Genomic DNA, 13,959 nt, shown 5'->3' on the forward strand with positions numbered 1-13,959 from the left:
TGGTTCCCACTTTTTCTCTATAGAGAACAGAGGTCCTCAACCCCTATCACGTAACTGAAGCATGAATAAAGAGTAAAGGGCATGTGTGTGGCTCTCTGCATTCACTTTTATAAATCTCCCTCCTCAGCTATTCTCAAAAGTTCCATAGAAGAGAATGGAGAGGGTCATTAATGCATTACATACCCTACATTCACTACAGCCATGACACAGGGTTCAGTAGATATGCCATAAATGCCCAGATGGAAATACACCTAGAAAACATTCATTAGGATCCGTGTCCTGCTTCTTTCTCAGTTTTGTCCAAAAATCTTCAACTTAAAAAGGTGGACATCCATGTTAAAGGGAGTCTGTCACCAGGAAACGAGAGATTAAATCAGCTACATTGTAGAGGACATAATGCTGATCATATTTTTAGAAAGTTCAACATATGCAGTATTTCCTTGAAAAAGCCATTTTTAGAAACAGGGAAATGAGGCTCAAGTGCAACAGGAACATACCAGAGACTCAGGGTTTTCAACCTGAATACAGAGATTTTACAGGCTCTGGCACTTGAGCTTCATTTACGTTTTCTGATAATGGAATCCCCTTTAGGTACTACTGGCTGCCACTCTAAACTCAATAAAGGGATTTTCCCATGAACACAAATTATATTTAAATTTATTAAAGGTTGTTGTTGTTTTTTTTTTTATTACCAATGTAAGTAATGAAAAATTTTGCAGAATGTTTAAGGTTTTCCCTAACAGTTTTAGAGGTGAAAACCTGTTGTCCTCAAAGTTTGCCAGTGGATACAACCATGAATGTAGGAACTTTCTATGGTCATGCCCTTTTCAAAAACCCAGACACAATATCCTTATTGTGTATGTTATATTGTCACATGCGTGCTGTGTCCATGTCACAAGATTTGACTCTTTCATGCATGGAGCTTGTTATTTGCGGGACAAGCTACAGTTTTTGCTAGTACCATTTTACGTTTTTTTGGGTTTTTTTTCTTATGGGAAAACAGGTGAGCAGACACAAAAATTTTGGCATGGTGTTTTTTTGGGTACTTTTTGCACAAATTCAGTTTTACTGACTCAATTAGGTTTACATTTTTTTGTCTTTCTCCGGGAAACTCAATATCAAACTGGACACAATACACTGAAGGGGACATTATGCCGAGCATCAGCATACCATTTAAATAAATGCACCATGCCCCTAGTTGGGCCTGAAAAGCAGCCTTACATGACCGACTTACTCAGAGGCCACAGTTATGCATAAAGCTGGTATGGCAACCCCTTGGCAATTTACAAACGTATCACAGGGAGGCTGAGCGAGTGTGAGAAGGAACCTCTCAGCACCTAAAGGGTTAATCTGCAAGACTTCATTAATAGAGATGAGCGAACAGTGTTCTATCGAACTCATGTTCGATCGGATATTAGGCTGTTCGGCATGTTCGAATCGAATCGAACACCGCGTGGTAAAGTGCGCCATTACTCGATTCCCCTCCCACCTTCCCTGGCGCCTTTTTTGCTCCAATAACAGCGCTGGGTAGGTGGGACAGGAACTACGACACCGGTGACGTTGAAAAAAGTAGGCAAAACCCATTGGCTGCCGAAAACATGTGACCTCTAATTTAAAAGAACAGCGACGCCCAGCTTCGCGTCATTCTGAGCTTGCAATTCACCGAGGACGGAGGTTTCCGTCCAGCTAGCTAGGGCTTAGATTCTGGGTAGGCAGGGACAGGCTAGGATAGGAAGGAGAAGACAACCAACAGCTCTTGTAAGAGCTAAATTGCAGGGAGAAGCTTGTCAGTGTAACGTGGCACTGACGGGCTCAATCGCCGCAACCCAGCTTTCCCAGGATCCTGAATGGAATACACTGTCAGTGTATTCCCGTATACCCGATATATACCCCGATACCCGTTCCAACGGTGTGCCCCCCCACCTTCACCCCAGAAATACCCTGCAAGTTCCCTAGCAATAGAATTGGGGCTATATACACCCACAATTTTTACTACTGGTATACAGTGCCATTGTCTGACTGGGAATTCAAAGAATATATTGGGAATACAAATACCCTCATTTCTTGCTACTGCCATATAGTGCCAGTTTCTGACTGGTAATTCAAAGAATATATTGGGGTTACGTGCACCCACAATTTTTACTACTGGTATACAGTGCCATTGTCTGACTGGGAATTCAAAGAATATATTGGGAATACAAATACCCTCATTTCTTGCTACTGCCATATAGTGCCAGTGTCTGACTGGGAATTCAAAGAATATATTGGGGTTACGTGCACCCACAATTTTTACTACTGGTATACAGTGCCATTGTCTGACTGGGAATTCAAAGAGTATATTGGGAATACAAATACCCTCATTTCTTGCTACTGCCATATAGTGCCAGTTTCTGACTGGGAATTCAAAGAATATATTGGGGTTACGTGCACCCACAATTTTTACTACTGGTATACAGTGCCATTGTCTGACTGGGAATTCAAAGAGTATATTGGGAATACAAATACCCTCATTTCTTGCTACTGCCATATAGTGCCAGTTTCTGACTGGGAATTCAAAGAATATATTGGGGTTACGTGCACCCACAATTTTTACTACTGGTATACAGTGCCATTGTCTGACTGGGAATTCAAAGAATATATTGGGGTTATAAATACCCTCATTTCTTGCTACTGCCATATAGTGCCAGTTTCTGACTGGTAATTCAAAGAATATATTGGGGTTACGTGCACCCACAATTTTTACTACTGGTATACAGTGCCATTGTCTGACTGGGAATTCAAAGAGTATATTGGGAATACAAATACCCTCATTTCTTGCTACTGCCATATAGTGCCAGTGTCTGACTGGGAATTCAAAGAATATATTGGGGTTACGTGCACCCACAATTTTTACTACTGGTATACAGTGCCATTGTCTGACTGGGAATTCAAAGAGTATATTGGGAATACAAATACCCTCATTTCTTGCTACTGCCATATAGTGCCAGTTTCTGACTGGGAATTCAAAGAATATATTGGGGTTACGTGCACCCACAATTTTTACTACTGGTATACAGTGCCATTGTCTGACTGGGAATTCAAAGAATATATTGGGGTTATAAATACCCTCATTTCTTGCTACTGCCATATAGTGCCAGTTTCTGACTGGGAATTCAAAGAATATATTGGGGTTACGTGCACCCACAATTTTTACTACTGGTATACAGTGCCATTGTCTGACTGGGAATTCAAAGAATATATTGGGGTTATAAATACCCTCATTTCTTGCTACTGCCATATAGTGCCAGTTTCTGACTGGTAATTCAAAGAATATATTGGGGTTACGTGCACCCACAATTTTTACTACTGGTATACAGTGCCATTGTCTGACTGGGAATTCAAAGAATATATTGGGAATACAAATACCCTCATTTCTTGCTACTGCCATATAGTGCCAGTGTCTGACTGGGAATTCAAAGAATATATTGGGGTTACGTGCACCCACAATTTTTACTACTGGTATACAGTGCCATTGTCTGACTGGGAATTCAAAGAGTATATTGGGAATACAAATACCCTCATTTCTTGCTACTGCCATATAGTGCCAGTTTCTGACTGGGAATTCAAAGAATATATTGGGGTTACGTGCACCCACAATTTTTACTACTGGTATACAGTGCCATTGTCTGACTGGGAATTCAAAGAATATATTGGGGTTATAAATACCCTCATTTCTTGCTACTGCCATATAGTGCCAGTTTCTGACTGGTAATTCAAAGAATATATTGGGGTTACGTGCACCCACAATTTTTACTACTGGTATACAGTGCCATTGTCTGACTGGGAATTCAAAGAGTATATTGGGAATACAAATACCCTCATTTCTTGCTACTGCCATATAGTGCCAGTTTCTGACTGGGAATTCAAAGAATATATTGGGGTTACGTGCACCCACAATTTTTACTACTGGTATACAGTGCCATTGTCTGACTGGGAATTCAAAGAATATATTGGGGTTATAAATACCCTCATTTCTTGCTACTGCCATATAGTGCCAGTTTCTGACTGGTAATTCAAAGAATATATTGGGGTTACGTGCACCCACAATTTTTACTACTGGTATACAGTGCCATTGTCTGACTGGGAATTCAAAGAGTATATTGGGAATACAAATACCCTCATTTCTTGCTACTGCCATATAGTGCCAGTGTCTGACTGGGAATTCAAAGAATATATTGGGGTTACGTGCACCCACAATTTTTACTACTGGTATACAGTGCCATTGTCTGACTGGGAATTCAAAGAGTATATTGGGAATACAAATACCCTCATTTCTTGCTACTGCCATATAGTGCCAGTTTCTGACTGGGAATTCAAAGAATATATTGGGGTTACGTGCACCCACAATTTTTACTACTGGTATACAGTGCCAATTTCTAACTAGGAATTCAAAATGCGCAAGGCTCCCGGAAAGGGACGTGGACGAGGCCGTGGGCGAGGTCGGGGGAATGGTTCTGGGGAGCAAGGTAGCAGTGAAGCCACAGGGCGTCCTGTGCCTACTCCTGTGGGGCAGCAAGCATTGCGCCACTCCACAGTGCCAGGGTTGCTTGCCACATTAACTAAACTGCAGGGTACAAACCTTAGTAGGCCCGAGAACCAGGAACAGGTCTTGCAATGGCTGTCAGAGAACGCTTACAGCACATTGTCCAGCAGCCAGTCAGACTCTGCCTCCTCTCCTCCTATTACCCAACAGTCTTGTCTTCCTTCCTCCCAAAATTCCGAAGCTTTACAGAACAATAACCCAAACTGTCCCTGCTCCCCAGAGCTGTTCTCCGCTCCTTTCATTGTCCCTCAACCTGCCTCTCCACGTCACGATTCCACGAACCTAACAGAGGAGCATCTGTATCCAGATGCTCAAACACTAGAGTCTCCTCCATCTCCGTTCGATTTGGTGGTGGATGACCAGCAACCCACCCTCATCGACGATGATGTGACGCAGTTGCCGTCAGGGCATCCAGTTGACCGGCGCATTGTGCGGGAGGAGGAGATGAGACAGGAGTTGGAAGAGGAAGTGGTGGATGATGAGGACACTGACCCGACCTGGACAGGGGGGATGTCAAGCGGGGAAAGTAGTGTGGATGTTGAGGCAGGTGCAGCACCAAAAAGGGTAGCTAGAGGCAGAGGCAGAGGTCAGCAGCTTAGGCGAAGCCAGGCCACACCCGGAATCTCCCAAGATGTTCCAGTTCGTACCCAGCCCCGAAAAACTCCCACCTCGAGGGCACGTTTCTCGAAGGTGTGGAGTTTTTTCAAGGAATGCGCCGAGGACAGATATAGTGTTGTCTGCACAATTTGCCTCTCGAAATTGATTAGGGGCTCTGAGAAGAGCAACCTGTCCACCACTTCAATGCGCCGTCATTTGGAATCCAAGCACTGGAATCAGTGGCAGGCAGCAACGGCAGGACAAAGGCCGACTGCCGTTCACGCCACTGCCACTGCCTCTGCCTCTGCCTCTGCCACTGCCACTGCTGACTGTGCTGGCGATGCACTCCAGAGGACGAGCCAGGACACCACTTCATCTGCCTCCGCCACTTTGTTGACTTCTACCTCATCCTCCCCTGGTCCTGTCTTATCTCCTTCTCCTGCACCATCAAAGGCACCATCAGGCGTTTCTTTACAACAACCCACCATCTCTCAGACATTGGAGCGGCGGCAGAAATACACTGCTAACCACCCACACGCGCAAGCCTTGAACGCCAACATCGCTAAACTGCTGGCCCAGGAGATGTTGGCGTTCCGGCTTGTTGAAACTCCCGCCTTCCTGGACCTGATGGCAACTGCGGCACCTCGCTATGCCGTCCCTAGCCGTCACTACTTCTCCCGGTGTGCCGTCCCCGCCTTGCACCAGCACGTGTCACTCAACATCAGGCGGGCCCTTAGTTCCGCGCTTTGCACAAAGGTCCACTTGACCACCGACGCGTGGACAAGTGCATGCGGACAGGGACGCTACATTTCACTGACGGCACACTGGGTGAATGTAGTTGAGGCTGGGACTGCTTCCCAAACTGGCCCGGTGTACCTCGTCTCCCCGCCTAACATTCCTGGCAGGGACACGAGAAGAACACCCCCCTCCTCCTCCTCCTCTACCGCCTCCTCCTCCGCCACCGCCTCCTCCTCCGCCACCGCCTCCTCCTCCGCTGTTAGATTGACCCCAGCTACGAGTTGGAAACGTTGCAGCACTGGCGTTGGTAGACGTCAGCAGGCTGTGCTGAAGCTGATCAGCTTGGGGGACAGACAGCACACTGCCTCCGAGGTGAGGGATGCCCTCCTCGATGAGACGGCAATATGGTTTGAGCCGCTGCACCTGGGCCCAGGCATGGTCGTTTGTGATAACGGCCGGAACCTGGTAGCAGCTCTGGAGCTTGCCGGACTCCAACATGTTCCATGCCTGGCCCACGTCTTCAACCTAGTGGTGCAACGTTTCCTAAAGAGCTACCCCAATGTTCCAGAGCTACTGGTGAAAGTGCGGCGCATGTGCGCCCACTTTCGCAAGTCGACAGTAGCCGCTGCTAGCTTAAAATCTCTCCAGCAACGCCTGCATGTGCCACAACACCGGCTTTTGTGCGACGTCCCCACACGCTGGAACTCAACGTTTCAGATGTTGAATAGAGTGGTTGAGCAGCAGAGACCTTTGATGGAATACCAGCTACAAAACCCTAGGGTGCCACAAAGTCAGCTGCCTCAGTTTCACATCCATGAGTGGCCATGGATGAGAGACCTTTGTGACATCCTACGGGTCTTTGAGGAGTCCACAAGGAGGGTGAGCTCTGAGGATGCGATGGTGAGCCTTACAATCCCGCTCTTGTGTGTTCTGAGAGAATCCCTGATTGACATCAGGGATAACTCAGATCACACAGAGGAGTTAGGGATAGCATCCGATCCGTCACAGCTGGAGAGTAGGTCCACACATCTGTCCGCTTCACTGCGTTTAATGGAGGAGGAGGAGGAGGAGGAGGAGGAAGAAGAGTTGTCCGATGATGTGATGGTGATACAGGAGGCTTCCGGGCAACTTCGAATCGTCCCATTGTTGCAGCGCGGATGGGTAGACATGGAGGATGAGGAGGAAATGGAGATTGAACTTTCCGGTGGGGCCAGAGGAGTCATGCCAACTAACACTGTGGCAGACATGGCTGAGTTCATGTTGGGGTGCTTTACAACCGACAAGCGTATTGTCAAAATCATGGAGGACAACCAGTACTGGATCTTTGCTATCCTTGACCCCCGGTATAAAAACAACATCTCGTCTTTTATTCCGGTAGAGGGGAGGGCCAATCGCATCAATGCTTGCCACAGGCAATTGGTGCAGAATATGATGGAGATGTTTCCAGCATGTGACGTTGGCGGCAGGGAGGGCAGTTCCTCCAGTAGGCAACCAAGTTCTCACCGGTCCACACAAACGAGGGGCACACTGTCTAAGGTCTGGGACACCTTGATGGCACCCCCTCGCCAAAGTGCCGCCACGGAGGGTCCTAGTGTCACCAGGCGTGAGAAGTATAGGCGCATGTTGCGGGAATACCTTTCCGACCACAGCCCTGTCCTCTCCGACCCCTCTGCGCCCTACACGTATTGGGTGTCGAAGTTGGACCTGTGGCTTGAACTTGCCCTATATGCCTTGGAGGTGCTGTCCTGTCCTGCCGCCAGCGTCCTATCTGAGAGGGTGTTCAGTGCAGCCGGTGGCATCATCACTGACAAGCGCACCCGTCTGTCAGCTGAGAGTGCCGACCGGCTCACTTTGATAAAAATGAACCACCACTGGGTAGAGCCGTCATTTTTGTGCCCACCTGTGTAAAGCACCCCAACATGAAACTCCATGTCTGTACTCAACCTCTCCAATTCCTCCGCATCCTCATACTCATCCACCATAAGCGTTGCACAATTCTGCTAATACTAGGCTCCCTCCACCCTGATTTCCCCCAACTCTGCTGGTTAGAGGCTCCCTCCACCATGAATTTGCCCAAACTGGGCTGTTTAGAGGCTCCCTCCACCATGAATTGGTCCAAACTGGGGTGGTTAGAGGCTCCCTCCACCATGAATTGGTCCAAACTGGGGTGGTTAGAGGCTCCCTCCACCATTAATTGGTCCAAACTGGGCTGGTTAGAGGCTCCCTCCACAATTAATTGGTCCAAACTGGGCTAATTAGAGGCTCCCTCCACCATGAATTGGTCCAAACTGGGTTTTTTAGAGGCTCCCTCCACCATTAATTGGTCCAAACTGGGCTGGTTAGAGGCTCCCTCCACAATTAATTGGTCCAAACTGGGCTAATTAGAGGCTCCCTCCACCATGAATTGGTCCAAACTGGGTTTTTTAGAGGCTCCCTCCACCATGAATTTGCCCAAACTGGGCTGTTTAGAGGCTCCCTCCACCATGAATTGGTCCAAACTGGGCTGGTTAGAGGCTCCCTCCACCATGAATTTCCCAAAACTTGGCTGTTTAGAGGCTCCCTCCACCATTAATTGGTCCAAACTGGGCTGGTTAGAGGCTCCCTCCACCATTAATTGGTCCAAACTGGGCTGGTTAGAGGCTCCCTCCACCATGAATTTGCCCAAACTGGGCTGTTTAGAGGCTCCCTCCACCATGAATTGGTCCAAACTGGGCTGGTTAGAGGCTCCCTCCACCATGAATTTCCCAAAACTTGGCTGTTTAGAGGCTCCCTCCACCATTAATTGGTCCAAACTGGGCTGGTTAGAGGCTCCCTCCACCATGAATTTGCCCAAACTGGGGTGGTTAGAGGCTCCCTCCACCATTAATTGGTCCAAACTGGGCTGGTTAGAGGCTCCCTCCACAATTAATTGGTCCAAACTGGGCTAATTAGAGGCTCCCTCCACCATGAATTGGTCCAAACTGGGTTTTTTAGAGGCTCCCTCCACCATGAATTTCCCAAAACTTGGCTGTTTAGAGGCTCCCTCCACCATGAATTGGTCCAAACTGGGCTGGTTAGAGGCTCCCTCCACCATGAATTTCCCAAAACTTGGCTGTTTAGAGGCTCCCTCCACCATTAATTGGTCCAAACTGGGCTGGTTAGAGGCTCCCTCCACCATGAATTTGCCCAAACTGGGCTGTTTAGAGGCTCCCTCCACCATGAATTTGCCCAAACTGGGGTGGTTAGAGGCTCCCTCCACCATGAATTGGTCCAAACTGGGCTGGTTAGAGGCTCCCTCCACCATGAATTTGCCCAAACTGGGGTGGTTAGAGGCTCCCTCCACCATTAATTGGTCCAAACTGGGCTGGTTAGAGGCTCCCTCCACCATGAATTGGTCCAAACTGGGCTGGTTAGAGGCTCCCTCCACCATGAATTTCCCAAAACTTGGCTGTTTAGAGGCTCCCTCCACCATTAATTGGTCCAAACTGGGCTGGTTAGAGGCTCCCTCCACCATGAATTTGCCCAAACTGGGCTGGTTAGAGGCTCCCTCCACCATTAATTGGTCCAAACTGGGCTGGTTAGAGGCTCCCTCCACAATTAATTGGTCCAAACTGGGCTAATTAGAGGCTCCCTCCACCATGAATTGGTCCAAACTGGGTTTTTTAGAGGCTCCCTCCACCATGAATTTGCCCAAACTGGGCTGTTTAGAGGCTCCCTCCACCATGAATTGGTCCAAACTGGGCTGGTTAGAGGCTCCCTCCACCATGAATTTCCCAAAACTTGGCTGTTTAGAGGCTCCCTCCACCATTAATTGGTCCAAACTGGGGTGGTTAGAGGCTCCCTCCACCATGAATTTGCCCAAACTGGGCTGGTTAGAGGCTCCCTCCACCATGAATTTCCCAAAACTTGGCTGTTTAGAGGCTCCCTCCACCATTAATTGGTCCAAACTGGGCTGGTTAGAGGCTCCCTCCACCATGAATTTGCCCAAACTGGGGTGGTTAGAGGCTCCCTCCACCATTAATTGGTCCAAACTGGGCTGGTTAGAGGCTCCCTCCACAATTAATTGGTCCAAACTGGGCTAATTAGAGGCTCCCTCCACCATGAATTGGTCCAAACTGGGTTTTTTAGAGGCTCCCTCCACCATGAATTTGCCCAAACTGGGCTGTTTAGAGGCTCCCTCCACCATGAATTGGTCCAAACTGGGCTGGTTAGAGGCTCCCTCCACCATGAATTTCCCAAAACTTGGCTGTTTAGAGGCTCCCTCCACCATTAATTGGTCCAAACTGGGCTGGTTAGAGGCTCCCTCCACCATTAATTGGTCCAAACTGGGCTGGTTAGAGGCTCCCTCCACCATTAATTGGTCCAAACTGGGCTGGTTAGAGGCTCCCTCCACCATTAATTGGTCCAAACTGGGCTGTTTAGAGGCTCCCTCCACCATTAATTGGTCCAAACTGGGCTGGTTAGAGGCTCCCTCCACCATGAATTTGCCCAAACTGGGCTGTTTAGAGGCTCCCTCCACCATGAATTGGTCCAAACTGGGGTGGTTAGAGGCTCCCTCCACCATTAATTGGTCCAAACTGGGCTGGTTAGAGGCTCCCTCCACCATTAATTGGTCCAAACTGGGCTGGTTAGAGGCTCCCTCCACCATGAATTTGCCCAAACTGGGCTGGTTAGAGGCTCCCTCCACCATGAATTGGTCCAAACTGGGTTTTTTAGAGGCTTCCTCCACCATGAATTTGCCCAAACTGGGCTGGTTAGAGGCTCCCTCCACCATGAATTGGTCCAAACTGGGGTTTTTAGAGGCTCCCTCCACCATGAATTTGCCCAAACTCTGCTGGTTAGAGGCTCAATCCACCCTGATTTTCAAAACAAATGTTGGTGCCAACCTCAACTTACTACAAGGGCCAAATTCACTGCTGGTGACAAGCTCTCCTCACTGCAAGTGCCAAATACACATGTTTCAAGGTGTTTTCCTACTGTCAGAGAGGTGGTATTGAGTGTGTAAAGTGTGTAGTTGTTAGGCTGTGATGTTGGGGTAATAGAGGGTCTTTGGTGTGTTAGATGCCCCCAGACATGCTTCCCCTGCTGTCCCAGTGTCATTCCAGAGGTGTTGGCATCATTTCCTGGGGTGTCATAGTGGACTTGGTGACCCTCCAGACACGGATTTGGGTTTCCCCCTTAACGAGTATCTGTTCCCCATAGACTATAATGGGGTTCGAAACCCGTTCGAACACACGAACATTGAGCGGCTGTTCGAATCGAATTTCGAACCTCGAACATTTTAGTGTTCGCTCATCTCTATTCATTAACTCTGGCAGTGAAAGCACTATAGCTTGTGGGAAACATACAGTACTATCACAGCATGCGGTGGAAAGGGGTTGTCTCATAGACAATCTCTGTCCAAATGGTCTATCATGGCTGAAGACCAGTTTCTGCAAACCATAAATGAAGAGCCATCTTATACAAATCCCTTCCACTCTATAATACAAAGAAAAGCCTTAACGTTTTCTGGCAAAATCCTCTGTTTGCTCGGAATGCATTTTCAAAAAGTGTTGTCTTGAATAATACAATCACATTAATAAAGCAATGTCAGCTATGACGTATGCAATGTGAACAGTGTTTTAATCATACTTGATAACATTTTGCTGTCAAGTTGACCAAGAAAAGCAAATTTTGGGAAAGCTAAACCCTCTGTGGGTGTGTATACATCCCTTTCAGGGACATTGTCATGCCCCCTCTACGGGGAACTAAGTCTCCTCACCATGCCTCCTTTTCAGACATAAATTACCCAATTCAAATACAAAGTGTCTGCTATCTCAGCAGCCTAGATTTCCCTGCTCTTCCAGGAGGTTGTAACTTTTTAAGGAGCCTCCAGGAACTTTTGGGAGGGAAGATTTGAATTAATTTAATGAACTGGCCTAGGGAAGCCATAACCCTTCCACACCCACGAAGTATAATACATTGACACGACTAATGTAAATTTATTAACTAATGTAGCAAAGATGAAAGCTCCTTCCTTCCTACCTGATGGAAAAAGTCATCCATAAACTGCTCCTTCTCAATAACAACAACTGAATCTCCATCTTCTTCAGACGCTTTAGCCTGTGTAAAACAAAATAAATGAAAAGCTTAACAAAATAGTGTAACCATTCACAGAGGTGCTATAAAATCTGGCAACGAGGCTTACTTCCCTGGCTCAGGCAGCACAAGTTCTCACCCAGCTGTTTCGATCGGACCAAACATGGCCGGAACAAAACTGCTATTTTTATACAGTGGGGTCTCTTCAGACCCCAGAGTATAATAAGTGGAGCCCCAGGGGAAGAGATCAAACATAAAAAAAACAAACAAAAACAAACAATGTTAGGGTGCATTGACACTACGGAACGCCAGCGTGTATCAGAGCCGTACACGCCGGCGTTACAGCAGGGCTGCCGGACACTTCCCATTCATTTCTATGGGAGCCGGCATGTGAGCGCTCCCCATAGAAATGAATGGAAAAAAGCAGCATTGTATTTTTTATGTTTAATGTACTCCTCCAGGGCTCCACTTAGTATACTCTGAGATCTGAAGAGACCCCATAGTATAATAGATAGCGAGTGGCAAAAATTGGAATATTATAAAAGTTGGATTATTATACTGTGCGGAGGGGCCACTATGGGACATAATACCGTGTGCAGGGGCTGCTATGAATCATAATATTGTGTGAAGGGGCCACTATAGGATATAATACTGTGTGCAGAGACCATTATGGGACATTATTCTGTTTAACGGTATGTTTTTACACAAAAAGATGCAGAGTTTGTTTTGTGCAAAACCGGATCATGTGAACGCAATTTCACATTGGAATAAAAGTTCCAGTGGCCTAAGACTATAGCTGCATTCAGATACATAGTGTGTTTCTACCATAAGACTGCTGCTGATATACGGTTCTCCTGGACACATACTGTACAGTGCCTTGCGAAAGTATTCAGCCCCCTTGAATTTTTCAACCTTTGCCACATTTCAGGCTTCAAACAAAGATATAAAATTTTAATTTTGGGGGGAAGAATCCACAAAGAGTGGGACATAATTGTGAAATGGAACAAAATGTATTGGATATTTGAAACTTTAACAATTTAAAATATTCTGCCCCCTTGCGTTAATACTTTGTAGCGCCACCTTTTGCTGCGATTACAGCTGCAAGTCGCTTGGGGTTTGTCTCTATCAGTTTTGCACATTGAGAGACTGAAATTCTTCCTTGCAAAACAGCTGGAGCTCAGTGAGGTTGGATGGAGAGCGTTTGTGAACAGCAGGTTTCAGCTCTTTCCACAGATTCTCGCTTGGATCTAGGTCTGGACTTTGATTTGGCCATTCTAACACCTGGATATGTGTTATTTGTGAACCATTCCATTGTAGATTTTGTTTTATGTTCTGGATCATTGTCTTGTTAGAAGATAAATCTGCGTCCGAGTCTCAGGTCTTTTGCAGACTCCAACAGGTTTTCTTACAGAATGGTCCTGTATTTGGCTCCATCCATCTTCCCTGTCCCTGCTGAAGAAAAGCAGGCCCAAACCGTGATGCTGCCACCACCATGTTTGACAGTGGGGATGGTGTGTTCAGGGTGATGAGCTGTGTTGCTTTTATGCCAAACATATTGTTTTGCTTTGTGGCCAAAAAGTTGGATTTTGGTTTCATCTGACCAGAGCACCTTCTTCCACATGTTTGGTGTCTCTCAGGTGGCTTGTGGCAAACTTTAAATGAGACTTTTTATGGATATCTTTGATAAACGGCTTTCTTCCCACTCTTCCATAAAGGCCAGATTTGTGCAGTGTATGACTGATTGTTGTCCTATAGACAGACTCTCCCATCTCAGCTGTAGATCTCTGCAGTTCATCCAGAGTGATCATGGGCCTCTTGGCTGCATCTCTGATCAGTCTTCTCCTTGTTTGAGGTGAAAGTTTAGAGGGACGGTCATGTCTTGGTAGGTTTGCAGTGGTCTGATACTCCTTCCATTTCAATATGATTGCTTGCACAGTGCTCCTTGGGACGTTTAAAGCTTGGGAAATCTTTTTGTTTCCAAATCA

General features: G+C 46.9%; 1 protein-coding gene across 1 annotated transcript in view; it reads right to left on the reverse strand.

Moving 5' to 3' along the window:
- The window catches only part of STX2 (syntaxin 2), a 55,300-nt gene that overhangs the window by 17,067 nt on the left and 24,274 nt on the right, over positions 1 to 13,959 (reverse strand). Inside the window, exon 2 of the mRNA XM_075275046.1 lies at positions 11,921 to 11,998. Coding sequence (XP_075131147.1) covers positions 11,921 to 11,998 — 78 coding nt within the window. The remainder of the gene's footprint in view (positions 1 to 11,920; positions 11,999 to 13,959) is intronic.

Source organism: Leptodactylus fuscus, chromosome 1, assembly GCF_031893055.1.
Source record: "Leptodactylus fuscus isolate aLepFus1 chromosome 1, aLepFus1.hap2, whole genome shotgun sequence".
Taxonomy (NCBI): domain Eukaryota; kingdom Metazoa; phylum Chordata; class Amphibia; order Anura; family Leptodactylidae; genus Leptodactylus; species Leptodactylus fuscus.